This window comes from Tamandua tetradactyla, chromosome 20 (assembly GCF_023851605.1).
Source record: "Tamandua tetradactyla isolate mTamTet1 chromosome 20, mTamTet1.pri, whole genome shotgun sequence".
Classification (NCBI taxonomy): Eukaryota; Metazoa; Chordata; class Mammalia; order Pilosa; family Myrmecophagidae; genus Tamandua; species Tamandua tetradactyla.
Window position 1 is genome coordinate 62,661,023 of NC_135346.1, and position 25,014 is coordinate 62,686,036.

The 25,014-nt window shown below is 43.1% G+C and overlaps 1 protein-coding gene across 4 annotated transcripts in view; it reads right to left on the reverse strand.

Moving 5' to 3' along the window:
- The window catches only part of LOC143664240 (obscurin-like), a 177,200-nt gene that overhangs the window by 122,387 nt on the left and 29,799 nt on the right, over positions 1-25,014 (reverse strand). For 3 of the 4 annotated variants that reach the window (XM_077137912.1, XM_077137909.1, XM_077137911.1), the window contains 7 exons: positions 24,624-24,899; positions 7,844-8,119; positions 6,398-6,673; positions 2,234-2,518; positions 1,707-1,973; positions 1,199-1,468; positions 42-308 (listed from right to left, as the gene is read on the reverse strand). In XM_077137912.1, the coding sequence (XP_076994027.1) occupies positions 42-308; positions 1,199-1,468; positions 1,707-1,973; positions 2,234-2,518; positions 6,398-6,673; positions 7,844-8,119; positions 24,624-24,899 (1,917 nt within the window). The remainder of the gene's footprint in view (positions 1-41; positions 309-1,198; positions 1,469-1,706; positions 1,974-2,233; positions 2,519-6,397; positions 6,674-7,843; positions 8,120-24,623; positions 24,900-25,014) is intronic. The other variant, XM_077137910.1, reaches the window with a different exon arrangement.

A 25,014-nucleotide genomic window follows, 5' to 3' on the forward strand; every position in this document is an offset into this window, starting at 1 on the left:
CACCTGCGCCTCCACCACTCCCCCCGAGCCCCCACACTCACTCTCCACGTTGAGCTTCGCCTGCGTCTTGTCGTCCGGTGTCTCGCAGCCGTAAAAACCACGGTCGGAGAAGCCCGCACTGCGGAGCACCAGGCGGTGGAGCACGCCCTCAGCACGGATCTCCACGTTCCCGCCGGGCGCAAGGGCTACCGCGTTCCGCGTCCACTTCACTGCAGGCCACGCCCGCGTCAACTCCACCTCGAGCGTCACCAAGTCCCGTTCCTCCACTGTCTGAGGCTCCAGCTTCTTTCTGAAGAGCACGGGTGCCTCTGGGGTCACAGGAAAGGAGGAGGTCATCGCAGCTACTAGAGGGGCCAGCCAGCCAGCCCTCCAGCAACCTGCACCCAGGCGCACCTTGAGACTGTCCCCACACCCACGGTCCCACATTCCACACTCAGGCCACAGCCACACGCTTGGACAGGTAGGACTTTATGGAAAGAAACAAAGGTCCAGGAGGGATTCCTCTCTAGCTCCTCTCCCACCTGGTGCTCCCCTCTCTGAGCACCTGCTCCAACCCCCAAGGCCTGGAACCTTCAAGAGTGGTCCCGGCACTAGCAGAATGGAGATAGAGTGGAGGTGGTTAGAAAGGGCTAGGCAAGCCCTAGCAAGCCACAGCATCTCTGTCCTGTACCTGCTCAGAAAAAACAAGAAACATGCTCTCCTGTGCCTCTCTGCCTTCAGGCTGGCCCTATGATCATCCCAAAATGCCAATCTTCCCACAGCAGTCTCTTACTCAAGAACCTACAATGGCTCCCACTTACCCCCAAGTGAAGTCCTTACTTTCCCCACACAAGATGGCCTCACTTCCCTGATCTCTGTTTCTCCACCACTCTGCTCTCAGCCAGGCTGTCCTCACTGTGAGCTGCACATACGAGCCTCATCCTCACCTCAGGCTACTGAGTGCACTGGAATGCCAGCCCCACTTGCTCCCACCTCACCATCGCTGAGGATTCAGCATGGGCCCTGCATCCCTGGACCATCCCAGCTTCCACAGACGCCTCCATCAAGGACACCTTCACCCCACCCTAAATCCACTGCTCTCTCCAGGCTGACAGACTCCATCTGCCCTGGACACTGGCCAGCACACTGACTACCTCTGAGCTGTCCCATATGGGGGCACATCCCACAGGAAGGAGTGCCCACTGCCCACATCTCTTACCTCGCACCCTGAGGGCAGCCTCAGATGTGACGCCCTCAGCCTTGGCTGTGATCTGGCCCGCGTCCTCCAGGGTCAGCCCCAAGATGGTCAGGCTGTGGTTGGAACCATTCTGTGATATGAGAAACTTCCCGCTGGACTGCAGTTGGGCGCCATCTCGGTACCACATGACTGGTGCATCCTCAGGGGACACCACGCACAGGAAGGTGGCTTCGCGGCCCTCCTCTGCAACCACAGTGCTCAGCCCAGATGTGAACTTGACCACACGGGGAACTGTGGGATGGAACTCGGCTTGAGAGGTGGGTAAGAGGGGTAGAGAGCCCAAAGATGCTGCTGAAATGCCACCTCCTCCAGAAAACCTCCCCAGAAGTCCAGGAAGGGACAGGGCTTCCTGAGTTGTGGCTGGAGGGACAGCAAGTTCTCGCGCCCAGCCTCATCTACCCTCCATGGCCCGGCCTAAGCCTTGTGCTGTCTCCATATGCCCACCCCAAAGCAGTATGAGCCCACATACCGCTGACAGTGAGCTGGGCGCTAGTCTTGTCATCACGGCTCTCGCAGATGTACTCCCCGGCATCGTCTGCCCGCAGGCCCGTGATGGTGAGGCTGCGCCGGGGTCCCTCGGCCACCATCTGGAACCGCTTGCCGGGCCGGAGCTGCGTGCTCCCACAGCGCCACACCACCTCTGCCTGGGCTGGGTTCAGCTCGCAGGCCAGCGTTACCGTGCCACCCAGCTCCCCGCTCACAGGCTCCAGGACCTGGGAGAAGGTGGCACCCACCTCTGCAGGCAGTGAGAGGGAATGTCAGGGTGGGAAAGAAGGGTTTGGACAAGCTGGGGGCTCCAGCTATGAGATTAAGCTCTGCTCAGTCTGGTGGGAAGCTGGAGCCACTGCATGACCCCTCTGGGCCTCCCTGCACCCGTGAGATTGGCTGTGGATAGGGGACTCCCAGAGGAGCTGCCGGGCCAACCCGTGGAGGAACCAGGTCCAGAGGACACAGCAGGCCCTCCTCCCACAGAGTCCTTCCCACCTACTAGCTCACCTTCCACCTGGACAGGGAAGTCCTGCCTATGGTCGCCCACGCGGCAGCTGTAAATGGCACTGTCCAGGGTCTGGGCACCGTGGACTGTCAGTGTGTGGGTGCTCCCCAGGCTGACTGTCTCATATCGCTTGCTGCGGCGAATCTCCACACCATCTTTGAGCCAAGCCACAGAGGCTGCAGAGGCTGCAGCCAGTGTGGCCGTCAGGACGATGTCCTCGTGCTCTTTGACTACCAGAGGCTCCCGGCGGCCAGGTCTCTCCAGGGCTCCCTGCTCAGGCTCGGGCTCTGGAGTGGTGGGGGGAGGTCAGTCAGCATGAGAGCGGGAGGACCCCCACCCCCCCCGAGGCCAGGCCTGCCAGCCTTCTTAGGGCCAAGCCACTCTTGGGGCCATGCCAGTGGGAAGAGACTTGCCTGCGGGACCTCCTCCCTCTGCATTACCCTCCCCCTGAGCCCCAGCCTCCTGGGCTGCAGAGTCTGCTGAGAAAACATGAGGAGGTGAGGATCAAGACTCACAGGAGGCTAGGCCAGGCAACGAGAAGATGCTGCCTTGGAAATCCAGGCTTGGGTGGGCTGAGCACTGCACCACCCACCCACGGGTTGGCGCAACACAAGGCTAAGACACCAGTAGCCCTGCCCTCCAGGATCCATCCTAGAATGCTTCAATAGAGAGCGGAAACAGCTCCCAGCTGGGAACCAGAGATGGATGGTATTCCGGGAGGGCAGCAGGGAGCCAGGTCAGGCTGGAGGCAGGGCAAGGACAGACTGAAGCAGCAGGACCACCGCAGTGAGAAAGAGGCATGGAGCACCCATGTCAGTGGGGGGTAAAGAGGGAGGAAGACGGATGAGAGCAAGTGAATCCCTAAGAGGATGCCACAGCAGGGTCCCTGGAAAGGGTCATCCAGGGAGCAGCTCCAGTTGCAGCAGGGGGACAGCTGACCATAATCAGGAGACCACAAAATACTGGCCATTCAAAACTACCACGTCAGTGGCTTCAAGCATGCCATTACAGGCTGGTTTTCCCAGAAGTGTAACAGGGTCCTTTCACACAGCAGGGATGCCAGGACTGCCCCCCACGCCTGCTAGGTGTGGTGCTCCATGTGTGGGAAGGGTTCCAAGCTCCACTAGTGGGGTAAGGGACTAGGCAGACGGAGACCTGCCGCCAGGAGCACAGGGGTCAGGAAAGTGAGCAGGGCAGGGAGGACAGTAGGTAGGCCTGCCCAGGTCCTTAGATCAGGTTGGAAGTATGAGCCCCAGATCAGGGGGCTGAACTCAGAGATAGCCCAAGGCCAGAGCCAGGGGTCCAGACACACTGAGAGCAGGGGCATCCTAGACCAGATGTCCCCTCTGTCCGAGGCTCTTAGACCAGTGCACCCTGAAGCAGGTACTGTCCACTCAGCAGACCCAAGGCTGAGTGCTGTTAACTTTGCAAGTTCAGGACTTAATAGCCTAGAGATGCCTGAGGAAGCCACAGGGACAAGATTTCATGCTGGGGAAGATGGAGGTTGTGGGGGCAAGCTGGAGGAACCAGTGGCAGCAGATACAGGCATACCTCATTTTTTTATAAACTGAAGGTCTGTGCAACCTGCATCACATAAGTCTACTGGTGCCGTTATTTCAACAGCATGTGTTCACTTCATGTCTCTGTGTCATATTTTAGTGGTTCTTGTAATATTTTAAACTTTTTCATTATTATTATCTCTGTTAGGGTGATCTGTGATGTTACTATTATAATTCTTTCGGGACACTGCAAACCACACCCATATGAGACAGCAGAATTAACTGATAAATAATGTGTGCATTCTGTCTCCTCAACCAGCTAGCCATCCCCCTGTCTCTTCCCCGCTCCATGGGCCTCTCTAGTCTATGAAACAAAAAATATTGAAAATTAGGCCAATTAATAACTCTACAATGGCCTTTAAGTGTTAAAGTGAAAGGAAGAGTCCCACATCCCTCACTATAAATCAAAAGTTAGAAATGGTTAATCTTAGGGAGAAAGGCAAGTTGAAGGCTGAGATGGCTTGAAAGCTAGCCTCTTGTACCAAACAGCTAGTGAAGCTGTTAATGCAAATGAAGAGTTGTTGTAGGAAATTAAAAGTGCTACTCCATTGAACACACAAGTGATAAGAAAGCAAAACAGCCCATGGCTGATATAGAGAAAATTTTAGTGGTCTGGATAGAAGATGAAACCAGCCACAGTATTCTCTTAAGCCAAAGCCCAATGGGGGACAAGGCCCTAACTCTCTTCATTTCTATAAAGGCTGGGAGAGGTTAGGAAGCTGGAGAAGAAAAATCTAAAGATAGCAAAGGTTGGTTCATCAGGTTTAGGGAAAGAAGCCATGTCTATAACATAAAAGTACATGGTGAAGCAACATGTACTGCAGCCAGTTATCTAGAAGTTCTAGCTAAGACAAGAGGTGAACGTGGCTACACACAACAGATTTTCAATGTGGATGAAAACAGCCTTATAAGGAGATGTCATATAGGGTTTCCCTGGCTAGATAGGAGAATTCAATGCCTGGCTTCAAAGCCTCAAAGGGCAGACTGACTCTTTTCTTAGGGTCTAATGCAGCTGGTGACTTAAGTTGAAGCCAATGTTTATTTACCATTCCAAAAATCCTACTGCCCTTAAAAATGATGCTAAATCCACTCTGGCTCTGTGCTCTATAAATGGAATAACCAAGTCTGGATGACAGCACATCTGTTTACAACATGGTTTACTGAATATTTGAAGCCCATTGTTTTAATTCCTGCTCAGAATTTTAAAATGCATATATATTTTCAAAATATTCCTACTCATTGACAATGCACCTGGGCACTCAAGAGCTCTGGTGGATACATACAGTACAAGATTCATGTTGTTTTCTTGTCTGCTAACACAACATTCATTCTGCAGCCCTGGATCGAGGAGGCATTTTGACTTTTAAGTCTTCTTATTTAAAAAATACAGTCCACAAGGTTTTAGCTGCTATAGATAATTCCTCTGATGGATCTGGGCAAAGGAAATTGAAAACCTTCCAAAAAGGATTCACCATTCTAGAAGCCCCTAAATGATTCACAGAAGGAGGTCAAAATAATCAGCATGAACAAGTATTTGGAAGAAGTTGATTCCAACTTTCATGGATGACTTTGAAGGGCTCAAGCCTTAAGTGGAGGAAGTAACTGCAGGTATAGCAGAAACAGCAAGAGAACTAGAATTACAAGTGGAACCTGAAGATGTGACTAAATTGCTACAATTTCATGATAAAACTTGAGAAGATGAGGTGTTGCTTCTTATGGATGGGCAAAGAAAGTGGTTTCTTTTTTGTACATGGGCAGGCACCGGGAATCAAACCCAGGTCCTCTGGCATCATAAGCAAGCATTCCTGCCTGCTGAGCCACCATGGCCCGCCCAGAAAGTGGTTTCTTAAGGTGGAATCTACTCCTGATGAAGAGTCAGTGAACTTGTGTTGAAATGACAACAAATGATTTTGAGTATTCCATAAACTTAGTTGAGAAAGCAGTGACAGGGTTTGAGAAGACTGACTCCAATCTCAAAGTTCTACTGTGGGTAAAATGTATCAAAAGCATTGCCAGCCACAGAGAAATCTTAGAGTCAGTCAACATAGCAAACTTCATTACTGTTTTATTTTAAGAAACTGCCACGATCATCCCAACCTTCAGCAACCACCGCCCTGGAGTCAGCAGCCATCAACGTCAAGGCAAGACCTTCCACTGACAAAACTATTATGACTCACTGAAGTTTCCGATGATGGTCAGTATCTTTAGCAATAAAGTGGGTTTTTTTCAATTAAGGTACATATGTTGTATATTTAGACCTAACATTATTGCACGCTTAATAAACTATAGTATAAACATAACTTTTATATGTACTGGGGAATCAGAAAAATTGTGTGACTCCCTTTACTGTGATATTTGCTTTTTTGTTGTGATCGGAACCAAACCTGCAATATCTCCAAGATATGCCTGTATCAGAAAAGTCCTGGAGAGGAGCTGTGCCCCAAGCACGCACAGAACCCCAAACTTCATGCAGTGGGCAGAGCCCTGGGTTCAGAGGCCACAGCAGAGGTTCCCACACAGCTCCAAACAAAAGAGAGTGGGAATAAGCAGGGCTGCATCCCTGTTCTTCAGGTCCTCTTGCCCTTTCCACCCAACCTTGGGACTCACCTGTGACATTCAGGCAGAAGGAGACCTTTTGGCCCCCGGCCTCACAGCTGTACTCCCCAGCGTCCGCCCTGCCCGCCTGCTGCACCACCAGCCGCCTTCCACACCCTGTGGCCTCCGTGCGCAGCCGTGGGCTTGCACTGAGCTTCTTCCCATCTTTGTACCAGGTCACCTCTGTCTGGGCTTGGGCCACCTCGCAGCTTAATGTGGCACTGCTCCCCACCTCGGCCTGCACCTCGCTGCGGGCCAGCTGCTCTTTGGCAAACACTATCATGGGCTCTGGAGGTCAGACAAAGAGATACCCGATCAGAAACACCATCTAGGTCAAGAGAACGGCCTTCTGAAAAGAAGGCCTGGAGAGGGAGACAGGAGAACCAGAAGCTTCTCCAGTCTCTGCCACTGGCTGTGGGGCAGGAGTAAGTCCATCCCCTTTTTGAGCAACAACTTGCCACAATCTAGATTGATGGTTCAAAACAATACTGAGATTTTAATCTCTACAGAGCTTTAATCACGATACCAAGCTGTTAAGTGGTAGAGTCTAGTCATCCTCTTAAAAAGTGGAATATAAAGTGAGTCTAAGGTTTCTCTATGAACCAGCCAGGAGGCACAGATGCACATCACCCATTTAAAAAGCTATGAAATAATTATTGCTTTACCAGTAAGTGATTACCATGACAGCAGTTCCTTATGAACAAAGATGCTGACACTGTATAAGGCACTCATTCCTCACCATTTCTAAATGTATAAATCAAATTGCAATGAGGATTCTGCCAAAAAAAACAATCCATATAAGGGCAAAGGGAAAATGCGATTTGCTTCAAAAAGAGAATCCCAACCTAACAAGGGCACTTTTTCTAACCCTCTGTCCTTTTAAGTTACCATCACCACTCTCACTTCCTCTAATGTCTTCCCTGCAGGGTCAGAAACTGCAGGTAGTAGAGTGGGTGAGGAGGGAAAAGAGAGAAGAGGGAAGGGCTGTCCCCACCACTACACCTGGACAGGAGAGAAGACAAAGCTCTAGTCGGAGTTTTGCTGATTACATGGGTCTGGGTGCTTTATTATGACTGAAAATGTAGTGCTTTATAGTGACCTCACATGTCCTAAGAATGAAAAGAAAAGCCACAGGTCTATGTACGTTCCTAAACAGAGGCAAGAAGGACGCTTCTGACTCCAAATGAATATTAAAGGGACTGTGGAAGACAAAATAAAATGCTTGTTGATTATGTACTATGAATACTGTTTTTTTTTTCTCAAAGTACTGTTTATGTAAGGAAAGAGACCCTGAGGTGAGAGGACAGAGTGGCCATCTGAGGCTAGGGGGGCATCTGCTATTCTCTGAGAGATCAGGAGTAAACAAAACACACAGAGGAGCAGGTGCACCAAGGGTATGAGCAGTAGGCAGGTACTCTGCGACCCAGACAGACCCAGTGACATCCTCAGAGGACTCACCTGTGACGTCCAGGCGGAAGGAGACCTTCTGGCCCCCGGCCTCACAGCTGTACTCCCCGGCGTCCGCCTTGCCCGCCTGCTGCACCACCAGCCGCCGCCCACGGCCCGTGGCCTCCACGCGCACTCTCGAGCTTGCGTTGAGCTTCTTGCCGTCCTTGTACCACGTCACCTCCGTCTGGGCCTGGGCCACCTCGCAGCTCAGCGCGGCGCTGCTCCCCGCCTCGGCCTGCACCTCGCTGCGTGCCGGCTGCTCCTTGGCAAACACCACCTTGGGCTCTGGGAAGGCAGAGAAGGACACTCAGTGTCAGAGACAGAGAAGGACATGGGGTCAGAGACTCAGACCTGGTACTGATCCATTTCGCAGACAACAAAGCATCAAAGATCAGTAAATTTTCTTCTGGAGCCCAGTGATGTCATGTGCCATGTGGGCTTCTAGATTTGTGTTCACCAACACCAGGATGCTACAATCCGGGGATGTGCTGACACGAGAACAACTCCAAAGGCTCAAGGATGGTGGCTGAGGCTCTTCCAGCACTAAGAAATGCTCATTTATTGCCTTTGCCATGTGATGCTCAGCTCTGTGCAGACAGGGCCAGGCTAGTCTTACAGCTACTATCTCCCCATTACAGGGCACATGGTACGTCCTCCACAAACTTTATTCCACTTTTTCTTGAGGGATAACTTATATGTAGAAAAGCACAACCATTTTAATTTTGCAGCACAATGACATTTACATATATATAACACCATGTAAATATCACATATATCAAAATATCTTTGGGTCCTCTTGTCACTATTGACTTCCTTGGAGAAATAAGCAGTACTCTCACCTTTATCAACATAAATTACCTTGCCTCTTCTTTAATTTCACATAAATGGAACAGTACATTATGTACTCTGTTGGGTGTGATTTTATTTCTGTAATCTAAGATCTGTAAGATGTATCCATATTGTTGTGTATAGCAGTAGTTTATTTATCCTATTGCTGTATAGGATTCTGCTGTATGAATACACCACAATTTCTTTCTTTTCCTCTTGATATCATTTGGGCCATTTCCAATTTGGGGATACAATGATAAAGCTGCTATGACCTTCTTATCTATATCTTTGTAGAACCACTGGGGCAGGGAGTAGGCACGTGTTGGCTTTAAACAATTTTCAAAAAACTTTTCTAAAATGGTTGTGCCAACTCACACTCCCCAGCCATGTGTGAGAGTTCTAGTTGCTTCATATCCTTAACAACCCTTAATTTTGTCCATCTTTTTAACTATGTTTCCACCAAACTAATATTAGTACATACAATCTCACAGATACCCAGCTGAACATGTGCTCATTCATTCATTTGCCTATTCACTCCTTCATTCTTAGTTCTCCTCAATCTGCAAAAAAAAAAACCAACACTGATTCACTCTCTCATTCTATCATTCCCTCGAAGGTGAATGGGAGACCAGTCGGGTACCGAGCCTGTGGTGGCCACTGGGGGTGCTGCAGGGGGTAAGAGAGAGACAGTGGTTGACCCTGAAGCTGCCCTTCTAGTCAGAAGGACAAATGATTGAAAGAAGAAATAACCACATAAAAGTAATCATTTCATGCTCTGCTGGGTCGTGATGAGATATAACAGGAAAATGTGCTACAGGGAGGGGACTGAGATGCATCTTTAGATTTAGTGGTCAGGGCAGACCTCAGGAAGGAGGGACATTTAAGTGGAGATGGAATCATAGTGGGAGCCAGTCCTGAGGAAAGCTGAAGGGAAAACATTCTAAGGGAGATGAGAGGCAGAGTAAGGTCCCCCACCAGGAGCAGGAGTGAGATGAGAGCCATGGTAGGGGACGTGCTGGGGAGCAGCCGAGGCACTCTGCACCAGAAGAGGAAAAGTCCCTGATGGGGAAACTCTCAGAGATGTTTCCTGCCTCTAAGCAGGACACCTGCCTCTCCCCACGGGGACCTGATGATTCTCAATAGGGGAAAAAAATGAAAATTCCAGGAACAGGCTAGACTTAGCAGCAGCTATAAAGAACAGAAAAAGCAAGAGCCTTTTGACATCTTGTGAGGGTTAGAGAAATAAAAATTAAATACGTGAAGAGCCAAGATCTGAGTGGGGTGAAGGGCTCAGAACTGAGTGCCACACTCAGCTACTCTCCCATCAAGATTCCTGATGTGGTCCTAAGCTGCGGGAGCCAGGAGACTAAGAAGCCGAGTATCCCACTGTAGAGCAGAATGGACTCCTCAGCATCTCACAGTGCTCATGGACAAATGAGCACTAATAAGACAAATAAGAATTCAGGCTCTGTGGGAAAAGGACCCCAAGCCACAGCTCTCAACCTCTTCAGGAATCACAGAGAGACTATGCCCAGAGCTGGGAGTAACAAGAGATGACCGCCTTATCTAGACATTCTCAACTCCGCAAAGTCCTAAATGGAATAAAGTTCTCAGACTTCTTCTATATACCCAGCAAAGGAAACAACGACTCCTCTCTCAGGAATAAGAGAATGTCATCCATACTCAACAATTTTTCACATACCTCAACTGACAGTCAATCAATAATTGCAGTTGTATCAGAGACAAGAACAAGTATTAGAAAAAAAAAACAGTATCAAGTGATACAGATATGAGAGCAATCAAACCACAGTATAGCTTTGACTGATGTTTTCTTCATACAGAGGAAAGGAAACCATTTTCTTTAAAATTTTTAAACAGTTTTCTTCATATACTGCATCCTAAATAAATAATCAATGATTCCCGGTATAACCACATTGTTATACATTAACCACCACAATCTATATGAGGACATTCCCATTTCTTCCACAAAGAAAGAAAAGGGGAGAAAATTGAAGAATAAAAAATAAATAAAATGGAGAAACTACAACAACATCAACAATCTCCTATCCCCCTTACATCCCCCTCTTATTGACATTTAACTTTGATAAATGGCCTTTATTACAATTAATGGAAGCATATTATAATGTTAGTGTGCTGTTTTGAAACTTATGTAATCCAGAAAAGCCATGCTCTTTTAATCAGATTTATGGGCTGGATCTTCTGATTAGGTTGTTTCCAAAGAGATGTGACCCTGCTCATTCAAGATTGGTCTTAATCAGACCAATTTACTGGAGTCCTTCCTCACAGCCTTAAATTGTAACTTGTAATGTAATAAATCACCTTTATAAACACCAATCCATTTCTGGCATATTTCATTTCAGCAACATTAGCAAACTGAAATAGTTACAGTTATCTATAGACCCTACCTTACATTGATTGCATTTTTCCTATGTACAACCCCATTTTCAAAACCTTGCAATGTTGACATTTATTTGTTCTCCCCCAGATAAAAACTTTCTTATATTTGTGCATTTAATCACCATCATTGTCCATCCAGGTTTTGCTAAATTATACAGTTTCAGTTTTTATTCTCTATCTGTCCTTCTGGTGTCATACATGCTCCTAGCCTTCCTATTCAAGCATATAATCACTCCGCTTTGTTCACTATACTTACAATACTGTGCTACCATTAGGGAGTATTGTGCTATCCGTTTCTGGATCTTTGCAATGAATCATGTTGGTTCTGTGCTCCTTCAGCATCAAAGGCCTAATCTCTACCTTCTTTCTATTGCCTGATAACCCGTGTTCTCAACTTTGACTCTCAAAGTTTGTTCATTATTGTTAGTTCATATTAGTGAGACCCTACCTTTTGTTTCTGGCTATGGCTAATTTCACTCAGCATAATGTCCTCAAGGTCCATCCACATTGTTGGATGCATCATGACTTTATTCTGCCTTACAGCTGCGTAATATTCCATCTTATGTATATACCACAGTTTATTAATCCACGCATCCATTGGTGGACATTTGGGCTGTTTCTATTTCTTGGCAATAATGAATAATGCCACTATAAATACCTGTGTGCAAAAGCCCGTCTGTATCCCTGCCTTCAGTTCCTCTGAATATATATCTAGTAATGGAATTGCTGGATCATATGACAATTCAAAACTTAGCTTTCTGAAGAACTGCCAAACTGCCTTACAGAGTGGTTGCACCATTCTACATTGTCACCAACAGTGAGTAAATGTACCTCTTTCTCCATATCCCCTCTAGCACTTGTAGTTTTCTGTTTTTATATATAATGGCCATTTTAGTAGGTATCTACAATTAGATATTGTAGATTTGATTTGCATATCCCTAATAGCCAGTGAAGTTGAGCATCTTTTCATTTTTTTTTAAACCACTTGTATTTCCTCTTTGGAAAAGTGTCTGTCCACGTCTTTTGGCCTTTTTGTGTGGCATAATTTTATTCTTGGCCTGGTGGCTTAGTCTCTTTCTCTCCCTCCCTCGCCATTTTGGCACGTCCGGTTCTTTTAAGCCTCTGAATTACAAGCCTCACCAGTGACTAGAGATGATGCAGCCTTGTCTCTCTAACCCTATTGGCCTTCTCCTTAGTCCTCCACCTACCCAACATCCTCTGCTATGGGTACACTCAGGACCAGCATCTCTATGGTCACAGTCACTCATCCGTCCTCCCTGTGTGATTGGCTACCCTCCCCTGGAGGCCACACCCTAACTCCGCCTCTCCTCAAACTGTATATAATCCAGGGCTCGTCAAGCCTCGTGGTCTTTAGCTACTGGCGGCCCTGGCATAAGCGTCTACCAACAATAAAGCTACCTCGCTTCGTGCCTTAATTGACTCGGCCTCCAGTCCTTTAGACCCGCAGCGAGGTCTCCTGCGCGCGCCCCTTGGACCCAGACCCCCGGCTCGAGCCCCTTTTCTGCGTGCGGCAGTGTCGTCTAGCAAGCAGTGAGAAGCTGAGGAGTAGAGGGTCCCCGATAGCTTAGCGGTTGGGCCAAACCGCATTTTTGTAATTGAGTCATTTGTCTTTTTGTTGTTGAGAGTAGGATCTCGTGGATGTTAAACCCTTATATGAGGATTCCAAATATTCTCTCCCATTGTGTAGGTTACCTTCTTAATTTCCTGACAAAGTCCTCTAATGCATAACAGTATTCAATTTTGAGGACATCAAATTTATTTTTTTCTTTCATTGCTTGTGCTTTGGGTGTAAAGTCTAGGAAACCACCTCCTATCACGAGAACTTTAATATATTTCCCAACATTTTCTTTTAAAAGTTTTATGGTCTTAGATTTAATGTTTAGGTCTTTCATCCATTTTGAGTTAATTTTTGTATAAGGTGTGAGACAGGGTGCTCTTTTATTCTTTTGGATATGGACATCCAGTCCTCCAAGTGCCATTTATTGAAGAGGCTGCTCTGTACCAGTTGAGTTGACTTGACCACCTTACCAAGATCAGTTGGTTGTAGATGTGCGGGTCCACCTCTAAACATGCAATTTGATTCCACTGGTCAGTACACCTACCTTTATGCCTGTACCAGGCTGCTTTGACCACTGTAGCTTTGTAATATGCTTTAAAGGCAGGTAGTGTGAGACCTCCCTCTTCATTTCTCTTTCTCAAGATATTTTTAGATATTTGGGGCAGGCTACTCTTTCAAATAAATCTGTTATTGGTTTTTCTATTTCTGCGAAGTTGTTGGAATTTTAATTGCTATTGAATTAAATCTATGAATCAATTCGGGTAGAAACTGACATCTTCACTGTACTTAGTCTTCCAAGCCATGAACATGGTATGTCCCTCCATTTATTTACATCTTCCCTGATTTTCTTTACCAATTTTTCGTATTTTTCTGAATGTAGATCTTTGTAGCCCTGGTTAGATTTACTCCTAAATTACTTATTATTTTTGGTTGCTTTTTGTACAAGGAACTTTTTTCTTGATTTCCTCCTCAGATTGCTCACCTTTAATGTATAGAAACTACTTATTTCTGCATGTTGATCCTACACTCTGCCACTGCGCTGCACTCATTTATTACCTCTAGTAGCTTTGCTGTAGATTTTTCAGGTTTTTCTACATATAAGACAGTCATCTGCAAACAGTGAAAGTTTTATTTCTTCCTTTCTAATTTGGATGCCTTTTTTTTTCCTTGCCTAATTATTATAGCTAGAATTTCCAACACAATGCTGAATAACAACAGTGACAGTGAGCATTGCTATCTTTTTCTTCATCCTAGAAGGGAAGCTTTATTCTTTCCCCATTGAGGATGATGTTACCTGTGGGTTTTTCACATTTTCCCTTTTCATGTTTAACTTGACTTCTATTCCTATTCTTTCTAGCATTTTCATCAAGAAAGGATGTTGAATTTCGTCCAATGTCTTCCCTGCACCAATCAAGATAATCATGTGGTTTTTCTCCTTTGATTTATTGATGTGGTATATTACGTTAATTGATTTTCTTGTTTTGAACCAGACTTGCACACCTAGAATACTTAGGTATTCTAACCACACTTAGTCATGGTTATAATTCTTTCAATATGCTGCTGGATTTTACTTCAAGAATTATGTTGGGGATTTCTGCATCTAAAGAAATTGGCCTGTGATTTTCTTTTCTTGTAGTATCTTTATCTGGCATTGGTATTAGGGTGATATTGACTTTAAAGTATGAGTTAGGTAGCATTCCCTTCTCTTCAATTTTTGTGAAGAGTTTGAGTAGGACTGATACTAATTCTTTCTCGAGTGCTTGGTGGAATTTCTATATTAAGCCATCTGCCCTGGACTTCTCTCTTTAGGGAGTTTTTTTGATAGTTGATTCAATCTCTTTATTTGTAATTGGTTTGTTGAGGTCATTTCTTCTCAAGTCAGTGTTGGTTGTTCATGCCTTTCTAGGAAGTTGTACATTTCTTCTAAGTTCTCTAGTTTGTTAGTATATCGTTGCTCATAATACCTTCTCATTATCTCCCTTATTTCTGTGGGTTCAATAATTTTATGTCCCCTTTCCCATTTCTGATTTTATTTAATTACATCTTCTCTCTTTTTTGATCAGCCTACCTATGGCTCCACTGAGTTTACTGATTTTCTCAAAGAACCAACTTCTGATTTTTGTTGATTCTCTTTATTGTTTTCATGTCTCTATTTCATTTATTTCTGCTCTAATCTTTGTTATTTCTTTCTTTCTGTTGGCTTTAAGGATAGTATGCTGTTCTTTCTTCAACTCCTCCACATGAATAGTTAATTCTTCAATTTTTGCTCTTCTAATTTAATATAGGCTTTTAAGGAAATACATTTCCCTCTCAGCACCACCTTTGCTGCATCCCATAAATTTTGATATGGTGTGTTCTCATTTTCATTTGCTTTGGGATATTTGCTGATTTTTCTTGTAAATTCTTCTTTGACGGACTGGTTATTTGAGAGTGTATTGTTTAGCCTCCATATATTTGTGGCTTTTCTAGCCCTCTGCTTTTTATTGACTTCCAGTGTCATTCTAGTACAAGTCAAGAAAATGTGTTGTATAAATTTCAATCTTTTAAAAATTTATTGAGACTTTCCTTGTGACCCAATATGTGGTCTTTCCTGGAGAATGATCCACAAGCACTCGATAAAAATGTGTATCCTGGGGTTGGGTGCAAATGTTTTGTAAATAGTAAGCCTAGTTCATTTGTCATACTATACAAACTCTCTTTTCTTTATTGATCTCCTGTCTACATATTGTATATACTGATGACAGTGGTGTATTGAAACCTCCAAAATACTGTAGATGTGTATATTTCTCACTTAAGTGTTGTCAGTCTTTGCCTCATTATTTCTGGGTACTCTGGCTCAGTGCATAAATATTTATGATTGTTATGCCTTCTTGATGAAGTTTCCCTTTCATTAATACATAGTGTCCTTTTTTGTCTCTTTTAATTGTTTTATATTTGAAGTCTGATTTGCCCCATATTAAGTATAATTACCCCTGCTATTTTCTGTTTGTTGTTTGCATGAAATATCTCTTTCCAACCTTTCACTTTCAACCTGTTTTTGTGCTTGGGTCTAAAGTGAGTCTCTTGTAGACAACACAGAGATGGGTCTTGTTTTTTAATCCATTCTGAAACTCATGTCTTTTGATTGGGAGTTTAAACAATTAACATTTAATGTTATTATAGTAAAGACAGTACTTTCTTGTACCACTTTGTCTTTTGGAGTTTATATGTCACATTCTATTTTTTCTCTCTCTTTTACTCTTACTGACAGTCTTCATTTCTACACTTTTCTCCAACTTCCCTCTCCTGTTTTTTCCTATCTGCCTTTAGTGCTCTGTTTAGTACTTCTTGTAAAGCAGGTCTTTTATTGACAAACTGTCTCAGGGTATGTGTGAGAGTTTAAAATATTTAAAACTCCTTATCATTTTTTTATGACAATGGTTTTACTGTATATAGATTTCTTGGTTGGCAGTTTTTCTCTTTCAGTATCTTAAATATAACATACCACTGCCTTCTTGCTTCCATGGTTTCTGCTTACAAATCCAGAAATGGTCTTATTGAGCTGTGCTTGTATGTGATGGACCACTTTTCTCTTGCTGCTTTCAGAATTCACTTATTATTGTCCTTGACATCTGACATAGTAGGTGTCTTGGAGGAGGCCTGTTCAGATCTATTCTTTTTGGGGTATGCTGCACTTCCTGGAAGTCTTCATAAAGGTTTGGAAATTTTCACTCATTATTTCCTCCATTATTCTTTATGCCTTTTTTTGCTTCTCTTCTCCTTCTGGGACACCTATAACATATATATTCATGTGTTTCATGTTGTCATTTAATTCTCTGACACCTTGCTCTTATATTTTCATTCTTTTCCCCATCTGTTCTTTTGAGTGTAGGATTTCAGATGTACTTTCCTGTATTTCACTAATCCTTTCTTCTGCCTCTTCAAATCTACTGTTGTATGTCTCCACTGTGTTTTTCATTCTTCTCTTAAGCCTTTCATTCACATAAGTTCACCTTTTGTTTTGTCAAGCTTTCTAGTTCTTCTTTATAGTTGTCTGACATCTTATTTATACCTTTCATCTCTTTTGACATATCTTCCCTTATTTCTTTGATTTTATTTAGAGGGTTTGTTTCAAGGATCTTTTTTTAACGTTTTTTACTGTATAGCATAACATATATACAAGGTAAAGAAATAAAAAGGCAATAGTTTTCAAAGCATTCTTCAACAAGTAATTACAGGACAGATCCCAGAGTGTGTCATGGGCTACCTTACAATCCTCTGTTTCCCTTCTGGCTGCTCTAGAATATAGGAGGCTAGAAGGCTTAAATATTGATTTTATCAGCACAGTCAACTTTTTTCCTTCTTTTTTTTGTGAACAATGACATAGATACAAAACAGCTATAAATTTCAAAGCACAGTACCACAATTAGTTGTAGAACATATTTCAGACTTTGACATGGATTACAATTTCACAATTTTAGGTTTTTCCTTCTAGCTGCTCTAAGAGATTTAGTCTCTAGCTGAGACTAAAAGAGATATCAATTTAATGATTCAGCATTCATATTCATTTGTTAAGTCCTATCTTCACTGTATAACTCCACTATCACCTTTGATCTTTCCATCCCTCTCTTTAGGGGTGTTTGGGCTATGGCAATTCTAAATTTTTCAAATTGGAAGGTCTGTCACTAATATGGGGTAGGGAAATGGAACAATCTAATGTTCTGGACAGACTGGGCAAGGTTTCAGGACCTAACTGGGCCAGGGACCCATCTGGAGGTTCTAGGTTTCTGGAAAGTTACTCTAGTGCATGGAACCCTTGTAGCATCTTATATAATGCCCTAGGTGTTCTTTAGCATTGGCTGGAATCGTCCTGGTTGGGGGTTGGTAGGTTATGATAAGTAGCAAGGTCTAACTGAAGCTTGCCTGAGAGCAACATCCAGAGTAGCCTCTCGACTCTATGTGAACTCTCTCTGCCACTGATACTTTATTAATTACATTTCTTTTCCTCCTTTTCATCAGGATGGAATTGTTGACCCACAGTGCCTGATCTGGATTCATCCCTGGGAGTCATCTCCCACATTGCCAGGGAAATTTTCACCCCTGGATGTCATGTCCCTCATGGTGCGGAGGGCAATGATTTCACTTGCAGAGTTGGGCTTAAAGAGACTGAGGCCACAACTGAGTAACAAAAGAGGTCCTCCAGAAGTAACTCTTAGGCATACCTATAGGTAGTCTAAGCTTCTCCGCTACCTACATGAACTTCACAAGAGTAAGCCTCATAATCGAGGGCATGGCCTATTGATTTTGGTGTCCCTGAAGTTTGACACAGTATCAGGGTATTTCCTATTGGTAAGGTTTAATAGTTCCATACTCTTTCTCCCATCCCTCAGGGGACTTTGTCAATACTTTTTGATTATCTGCTTAATATCCTCTAGAATGTATCCATGCATCATAATACTCTATACAGAATTAAAGGACCTCTTTCTTATTCTGTGTACCCTGTGCTTCAATTCTTCAAATGAGCTGTACAGATAGGATGAATTAGATTATGCGCTGCAGAAGATTTCAGTTCCAGAGCAAATAAACCTTTCTTCCAATGGTCTCGAAGAGTATGTGTGGTTCCAAAATATAGACACTGTCATCCTTATGCCTATATTCTCAGTTACTTTAATCTCAACCTGTTTAGCTTCATCCTTATCTCTAAATATCAGGTTATAGATATAAAACAGCATCCAAAATCCAGAAATAAGGGTAAGCCACAGTGGTTTAGTGGCAGAGTTCTTGCCTGCCATGCTGGAGACCCGGGTTTGATCCCCAGTGCCTGCACATGTTAAAAAAAAAAAAATCAAGAAATAATAATCACCACTCCAGGCTTAAAGTGTTTGCTCTAAAAGCTTACAATCTAGGCCCCTGTTTTCTTATAAGCATATTCTAAAGATGACGATACACTCTAGTTCTTTTGTTACTGGATTATTTTGTCTCATCAAATGTCCCACATGTTCATTCACATCGTTGCATGCCTCATGACTTTGTTCCTTTTTGTAGCAGCCCAACCTTCGTTCATAAGTAAGTATATACCATTGTTTGCCAATCTACTTCTCTGTCAGTGTAACCTTCAGTCACTTGCATTCATTGGGCATCATGTAGAGGGCCCAAAGTCCACAGTCCATCAACATTCTCAATTTTAGATAATTTCATTGTTCCCAAGAGAAAGAAAACCAATAAACACACCCTCGCCATATAGGAAATCTAAACCCCCTCTTAACTCTTGTCCCTTCCCCCCATTATTTACCTCTGCTGTTGCTGTGGTAGTGCTGATGGTTTCCTTTTGAACATAGCTCACAGCCTACCATAACAGTTTACCTGCTGTACCCTGGACTTGGACACTCTTTGTACAAGAATAATATCTTTGAAGTAATTCTTGCAAGAACTAATTCATATTTCTAGTGTTAATCAATGAAACACATAGGCCTATACAACCCCTCTCATTCCTGTTCATCTTCGATATGGTAATATTACTTATAGACCCACTAGAGAACCACCTTCGGTCCTATCTATTTCCTTACATTGGAGTTCAACCTCATTAGCTAAGAGTTCACCCATTTCTAGCTTCTATGTATCTCTAAATCCCCTATATTCTGTATTATAAGCCTCAGATTATACATGTATGCTGGTCATAAAAGTGGAATCATACAGTATCTATCCTCTTGTGTCTGGCTAATTTCAGTCAGCATTATGTCCTTAAGGCTCCTCCATCTTGTCATGTGCTTGAGGACGTCATTCTGTCTTGTGCTGCAATAATATTCCATCATATGCATATACCACATTTTGTTGATCCACTCATTTGTTGATGGGCATCTGATTTGTTTCCATCTTCTGGCACTTGTGAATGATGCTGCTATGAACATCAGTGTGCAAATGTCTGTTTGTGTCATTGCTTTCAGCTCTTCTGGGTATATACCAAGTAGTGCTATTGCTGGGTCATAGTGCAACTCAATATTTAGTTTCCTAAGGAACCACCAAACAGTCTTCCATAGTGGCTGCACCATTGGATATTCCCACCAGCAGTGCATAAGGGCTCCAGTTTCTCCACATCCTCTCCAACATTTACACTTTCCTATTTGTCTAATAGCAGCCATTTTTATAGGTGTGGGGTGGTATCTTATTTTAGTCTTGCTCTGCATTTCCCTTATAGCCAATGATAATGAGCATCTCTTCATGCGCTTTTGCGCCATCAGTATTTGTTCTTCAGAAAAATGCCTATACATACTTCAGCCCGTTTTATAATTGGGCTGTTTGTTCTTTTGTTGTTGAGTTGTATGATCTCATTGTATATACAGGAAAGTAAACCTTTATCTGATATGTGATTTCCAAAGATTTTCTCCCATTGAGTTGGCTGCCTCTTCATCTTTCTGACAAAGTCTTTTGAGGTGCAGAAGCATTTGATTTTGAGGAGTTCCCATTTGTCTATTTCTGCTTTTGTTGCTTGTGCTCTGGGTGTAAAGGTTAGGAAGCTACCTCCTGTTACTAGGTCTTGAAGATGTTTCCCTACATTTTCTTCTAGAAGCCTTATGGTGTTAGTTCTTATAGTTAGGTGTTTGATCCACTTTGAGTTAATTTTTGTGTAGGGTGCAAGGTAAGGGTCCTCTTTCATCCTTTCAGCTATTGATATCCAGGTCTTCCATGCCCACTTATTGAAGACAATTTTGTCCCAGTTTTGGCAAAAATAAGTTGACCATAGATTTGGTGGTCTATTTCTTCACTCCCAATTCGATTCCATTGGTCAATGCTGTGTTTGTGCCAGTACCATGCCGTTTTGGCCACTGTGGCTTTATAATAGATTTTAAAGTCAGAGTGTTAATTCTCCCACTTCATTCTTGTTTTTAGGATGCCATTAGCTTTTCAGGGTCTTTTCCCTTCCAGATGAATTTGGTTGTTAGCTTTTCCAAATCTTCAAAATAGGTTGTTGGAATTTTAATTGGTACTGTGTTGAATCTATAGATCAATTTGGGGATAAGTGACATCTTAACTACATTTAGCCTTTCTGTCCAGGAGCAGGGAATGTCTTTCCACCTATTTAGATATCCTTTGATTTCTTTTAGCAATGTTATGCAGTTTTCTGTGTACAAGTCCTTTATGTCCCTAGTTAAACAAATTTCTAAGTACTTGATTCTTTTAGTTGCTATTTTGAACAGAATTTTTTCCTTAACTGACTCCTCAGCTAGGTCATTGCTTGTGTATAGAAATGTTACTGATTATTGCACATTGATTTGAAATCTCACCAACCACCTTGCTGACTTTATCAGGTCAAGTAACTTTGCTGCAGATTTCTCAGGATCTTCCAAGTATAGTATGATATCATCTGCAAATAATAAGAATTTTACTTCTTCCTTTCCAATTTTGATGCCTTTTATTTCTTTGTTCTGCCTGATTGCTCTAGTTAGAACTTCTAGCACAATGTTGAATAATACTGGTGATAGTGGGTATCCTTGTCTTGTTCCTGATCTTAGGGGGGAAAGCTTTCAATCTCTCTCCATTGAGTATGAAGCTGGCTATCGGTTTTTTTATGTATTTCTTTTATCATATTGAGGTAGTTACCTTTGATTCCTATCTTTTGGAGTGCTTTTATCACAAAAGGATGCTGAATTTTGTCGAATGTTTTTTCAGCATCAATTGAGATGATCATGTGATTTTTCCCTTTCAATTTGTTAATGTGCTACTAATGTATTACATTAATTGATTTTCTTGCATTTAACCATCCCGACATTTCTGGTATAAACCCCACTTGGTCATGTGCATAATTCTTTCAATGTGTTGTTGGATTCGATTTGCTAATATTTTATTAAGAATTTTTACATCTATGTTCATTAGGGACATTGACCTGTAGTTTTCCTTTCTCATAGTATCTTTACCTGGTTGTGGTATTAAAATGATATTAGTTTCATAAAATGAGTTAGGTAGAGTTCCTTTATCCTCAATTTTTTGAGAAAAGTTTGAGCAAGATTGGTGTTAGTTCTTTTTGGAATGTTTGATAAAATTCCCCTGTGAAGCCATCTGGCCCTGGGCTTTTCTTTGTAGGAAGATTTTTGATGACTGATGGAATCTCTTTACTTGTGACTGGTTTGTTGAGATCTTCTATTTCTTCCTGAGTCAGTGTAGCTTGTTGGTGTGTCTCCAGGAATTTTTCCATTTCATCTAAGTTCTCTAGTTTGTTGGTGTATAGTTGTTCATGGTATTCTTTTATGATTTCTTCTTTTTCTTCCAGGGTCTGTTGTAATGCACCCCTTCTCATTTCTGATTTTATTTGCATCCTCTCTTTTTTTCTTTGTCAGTCTTGCTAGTGGCCCATCAATTTCATTGCTTTTCTCAAAGAACCAACTTTTGGTTTTATTGCTTCTTGTTGGAAGGATCTCTAATTAGTTGTTTCAACTACTGTATCTCATTTGAAGCATTAGTTTGTTCCTTTGGGCCTTATTTTCATGCTTCCTGGTATGACTTGTGATATATATATATATATATATATATTTTGCTGATGTCTAGGCATCTGATTTCCTTAATTAGTTTATTCCAGAAGCCATTTCACTCTTGTACCTAGAGTTTTCTTGTTGGTTGATTTTGTTCTGTGTTCTCTGACATTCACTTCACTTATTCTGGACATCTAGCACAGCTTCTGTTTAACTGATCAGAACTTCTCTGTTCTTGTTTTTTTTTTTTTTTTTTTTTTGGTTCTTGCTCTGTCTATATGGAACCTTTCTGTTTTTTTTGAAGAGTATCTCCCCAGATATGATCAACCCTGTTAGATTTTCCCAGAAAAGACAGGAACAGGTGTCAGGAGGAGGGTGTAATCAACATCATCAAGTTTCCTAGGGGATGAAACCCAGCAGTTTGCCAGTCTCCCTTGTGAAGCACTTGACTTTGTGATTTTCCTATCTTGCCAAGCAGGTGGTGCTTATCAGTCTGCAGCTCCCCACTGGCATAAAGTGGTGCAGCGCCTTTAATTCTCAGCAGACCCTGTTTCTACCTGGGGCGTGTTTGAGGTAGAGGCTGAGAGAGAAGGCAGGCAGGCTTAAGTTGTTTCTGTACTCCAACCCCTGGGATCTGAATTCTCTGAATGAGAGCCCCACTTGTGCTGGGCCCTGTCCCCCACTTTTATTGGGGAAGATACACTCTTTAGAGAATTATCTCCTTCACCTGACTAGTTACTTTGTCTCTCAGACATACCCTAATTGTGCCCTTGCCTGGGTCAATGCTGAAAACTGAAAATGCTTGAGGCTTTTTTTTAATGGACTATAGGAATAGTTAAAAAGATTCTTTTCAGAACTGGTCCCCAGTCTTCAAGGTGCATCCATCAAGAGCCAGAGTTGGTACTTGGTTCTATGTGCCCCTCTTCTTGAGGCACAGCCCTTTTCCAGTATTCTGAGTTCATCTGAATCCAAAAGCCTCTGTTTTTTTCCCACCAGCCCCACCTCCCCTCTGATGAGAGAGACTTCAGGGTTCCTTTTATGCTTGCTCTGTGTTTATCTGTGCTTGGAGCTTGTATTCAGCAGTCCAAATTTGTTAACTAAAACCACAATTAGAGCTTGGCTGAACAACTTTCCCTTGTTACTAGTAAAGACTGTTTCGCTTTACCACAGAGAAGCCTGCCATGCCAGTGGGAGAGGGCACCAGCCTCCATAATTTGGGAATCCGAGCTACAGTTCTTAGCCATTTCACCCATTCCAGACTGGTGTATGATGTGTGTCTAGTCATGGATACCCCCCAAACAGTTCCTGGATATTTATTAGTTTCCCTAGAGGACTAAATAAATCCACACTTTCCTACACCACCATCTTGCCCTACCTCCAAGAGCCAATATTTTGAAGATGAAGAACTTTACTTGAGAAATATAATCTATTAAAAAATCAATCAAATGGAAGTTACAGAACTTTGAAGTACAGTAACTGAAACCAAATATTCTGTAGGTAGGTTTGACAGCAGGTTTGATACAGCAGAAGAGAGTAACAGTGAACCAAATAAATTTTAATAAAAATTATCCTAATTAAAGCAGAGAGAGAAAAAAGGATTAAGTTGGGAGAAGAGCAGAAAAGGGAAGAGAGTGGGATAAGGACAGAGAAGGAAAAGCATATGAGAAAAAAAATCATATGAGAAAATATAAAGAGGTCTAATAGGTTCCTGGAATAGAAAAAAAAGAAAAGACAGAAAGGAGATCGACCAAGAATTTTCCCAAGCTGATGAAAGATATCAACCCACAGATTCAAGACACTCTGCAACCCCAAATAGGACAAATACAAAGAAAAGCTCACCTAGACACATCAGAGTAAAACTGCTAGAAACCAACATCAAAGAGGACCTACAATAAAAAGGAACTTGATCCTTCAAAGGAATGTGAGTCTGAAAGTTGAGGTTTCAAAAGAAAAATACAGAACCCAAGAGGCAATGAAATGATATCTTTAAAATAGTGACAGGAAATAGTTGCTAAACTAGAATTTGTCAACCAGAAAAAAGTCTTCAAAATTAAAGGGGAGTTCATTTCCCAGTGCTTGCCCATGCAAAAAAAAAAAAAAAATTAAAGGGGAAATAAAGATTGTGCCTTACAAACCAAAAAGCGAGAACTTGTTACACCAGTATATATACTAAAATAAGGACTTGAAAACAGAGCTCTGTAAGGAGAAGGAAAATGATCACAGATTATTTGCTCAAATCCTGGATCTGCAATTTTCTGACTGTGTGCCCTACATCAGATTATGAAATTTCCCTAAGCCTTATCTTAAAATGGGAATAATCAGCATTCTTCCCCATAGAGTTTGCCTGTACTTACACAGACAAATGGACAAAAGCAATTCATCATGGCCTGTCACTTAGGGCAAAGTTGACAACAGCTTGCTGTTTTTATATGATGAGCTTTGTAAGAAAACAGGCCAAGAGATGGTTCCTCCCACCAACCACTTATGATCCTCAGGAAAATAAGAGGGAGCTCAGACCCACCTGTGACGTCCAGTCGGAAGGAGACCTTCTGGTCCCCAGCCTCACAGCTGTACTCCCCGGCGTCCGCCTTGCCCGCCTGCTGCACCACCAGCCGCCGCCCACGGCCCGTGGCCTCCACGCGCACTCTAGAGCTCTCACTCAGCTTCTTCCCATCCTTGTACCATGTCACCTCCGTCTGGGCCTGGGCCACCTCACAGCTTAGCGTGGCACTGGCTCCTGCCTGGGCCTGCACTGCACTGTATGCTGGCTGCTCTTTGGCAAACACCACCTTGGGCTCTGAGAACAGGGATAGACAAAACAGGTCAGAGACATCATCTAAGTCAGAAAGGAAAGAAGGCCTGGAGAGGGAGGCAGAAGAACTGTTAGCTTCTCCAGGCTCAGCCACTAGCTG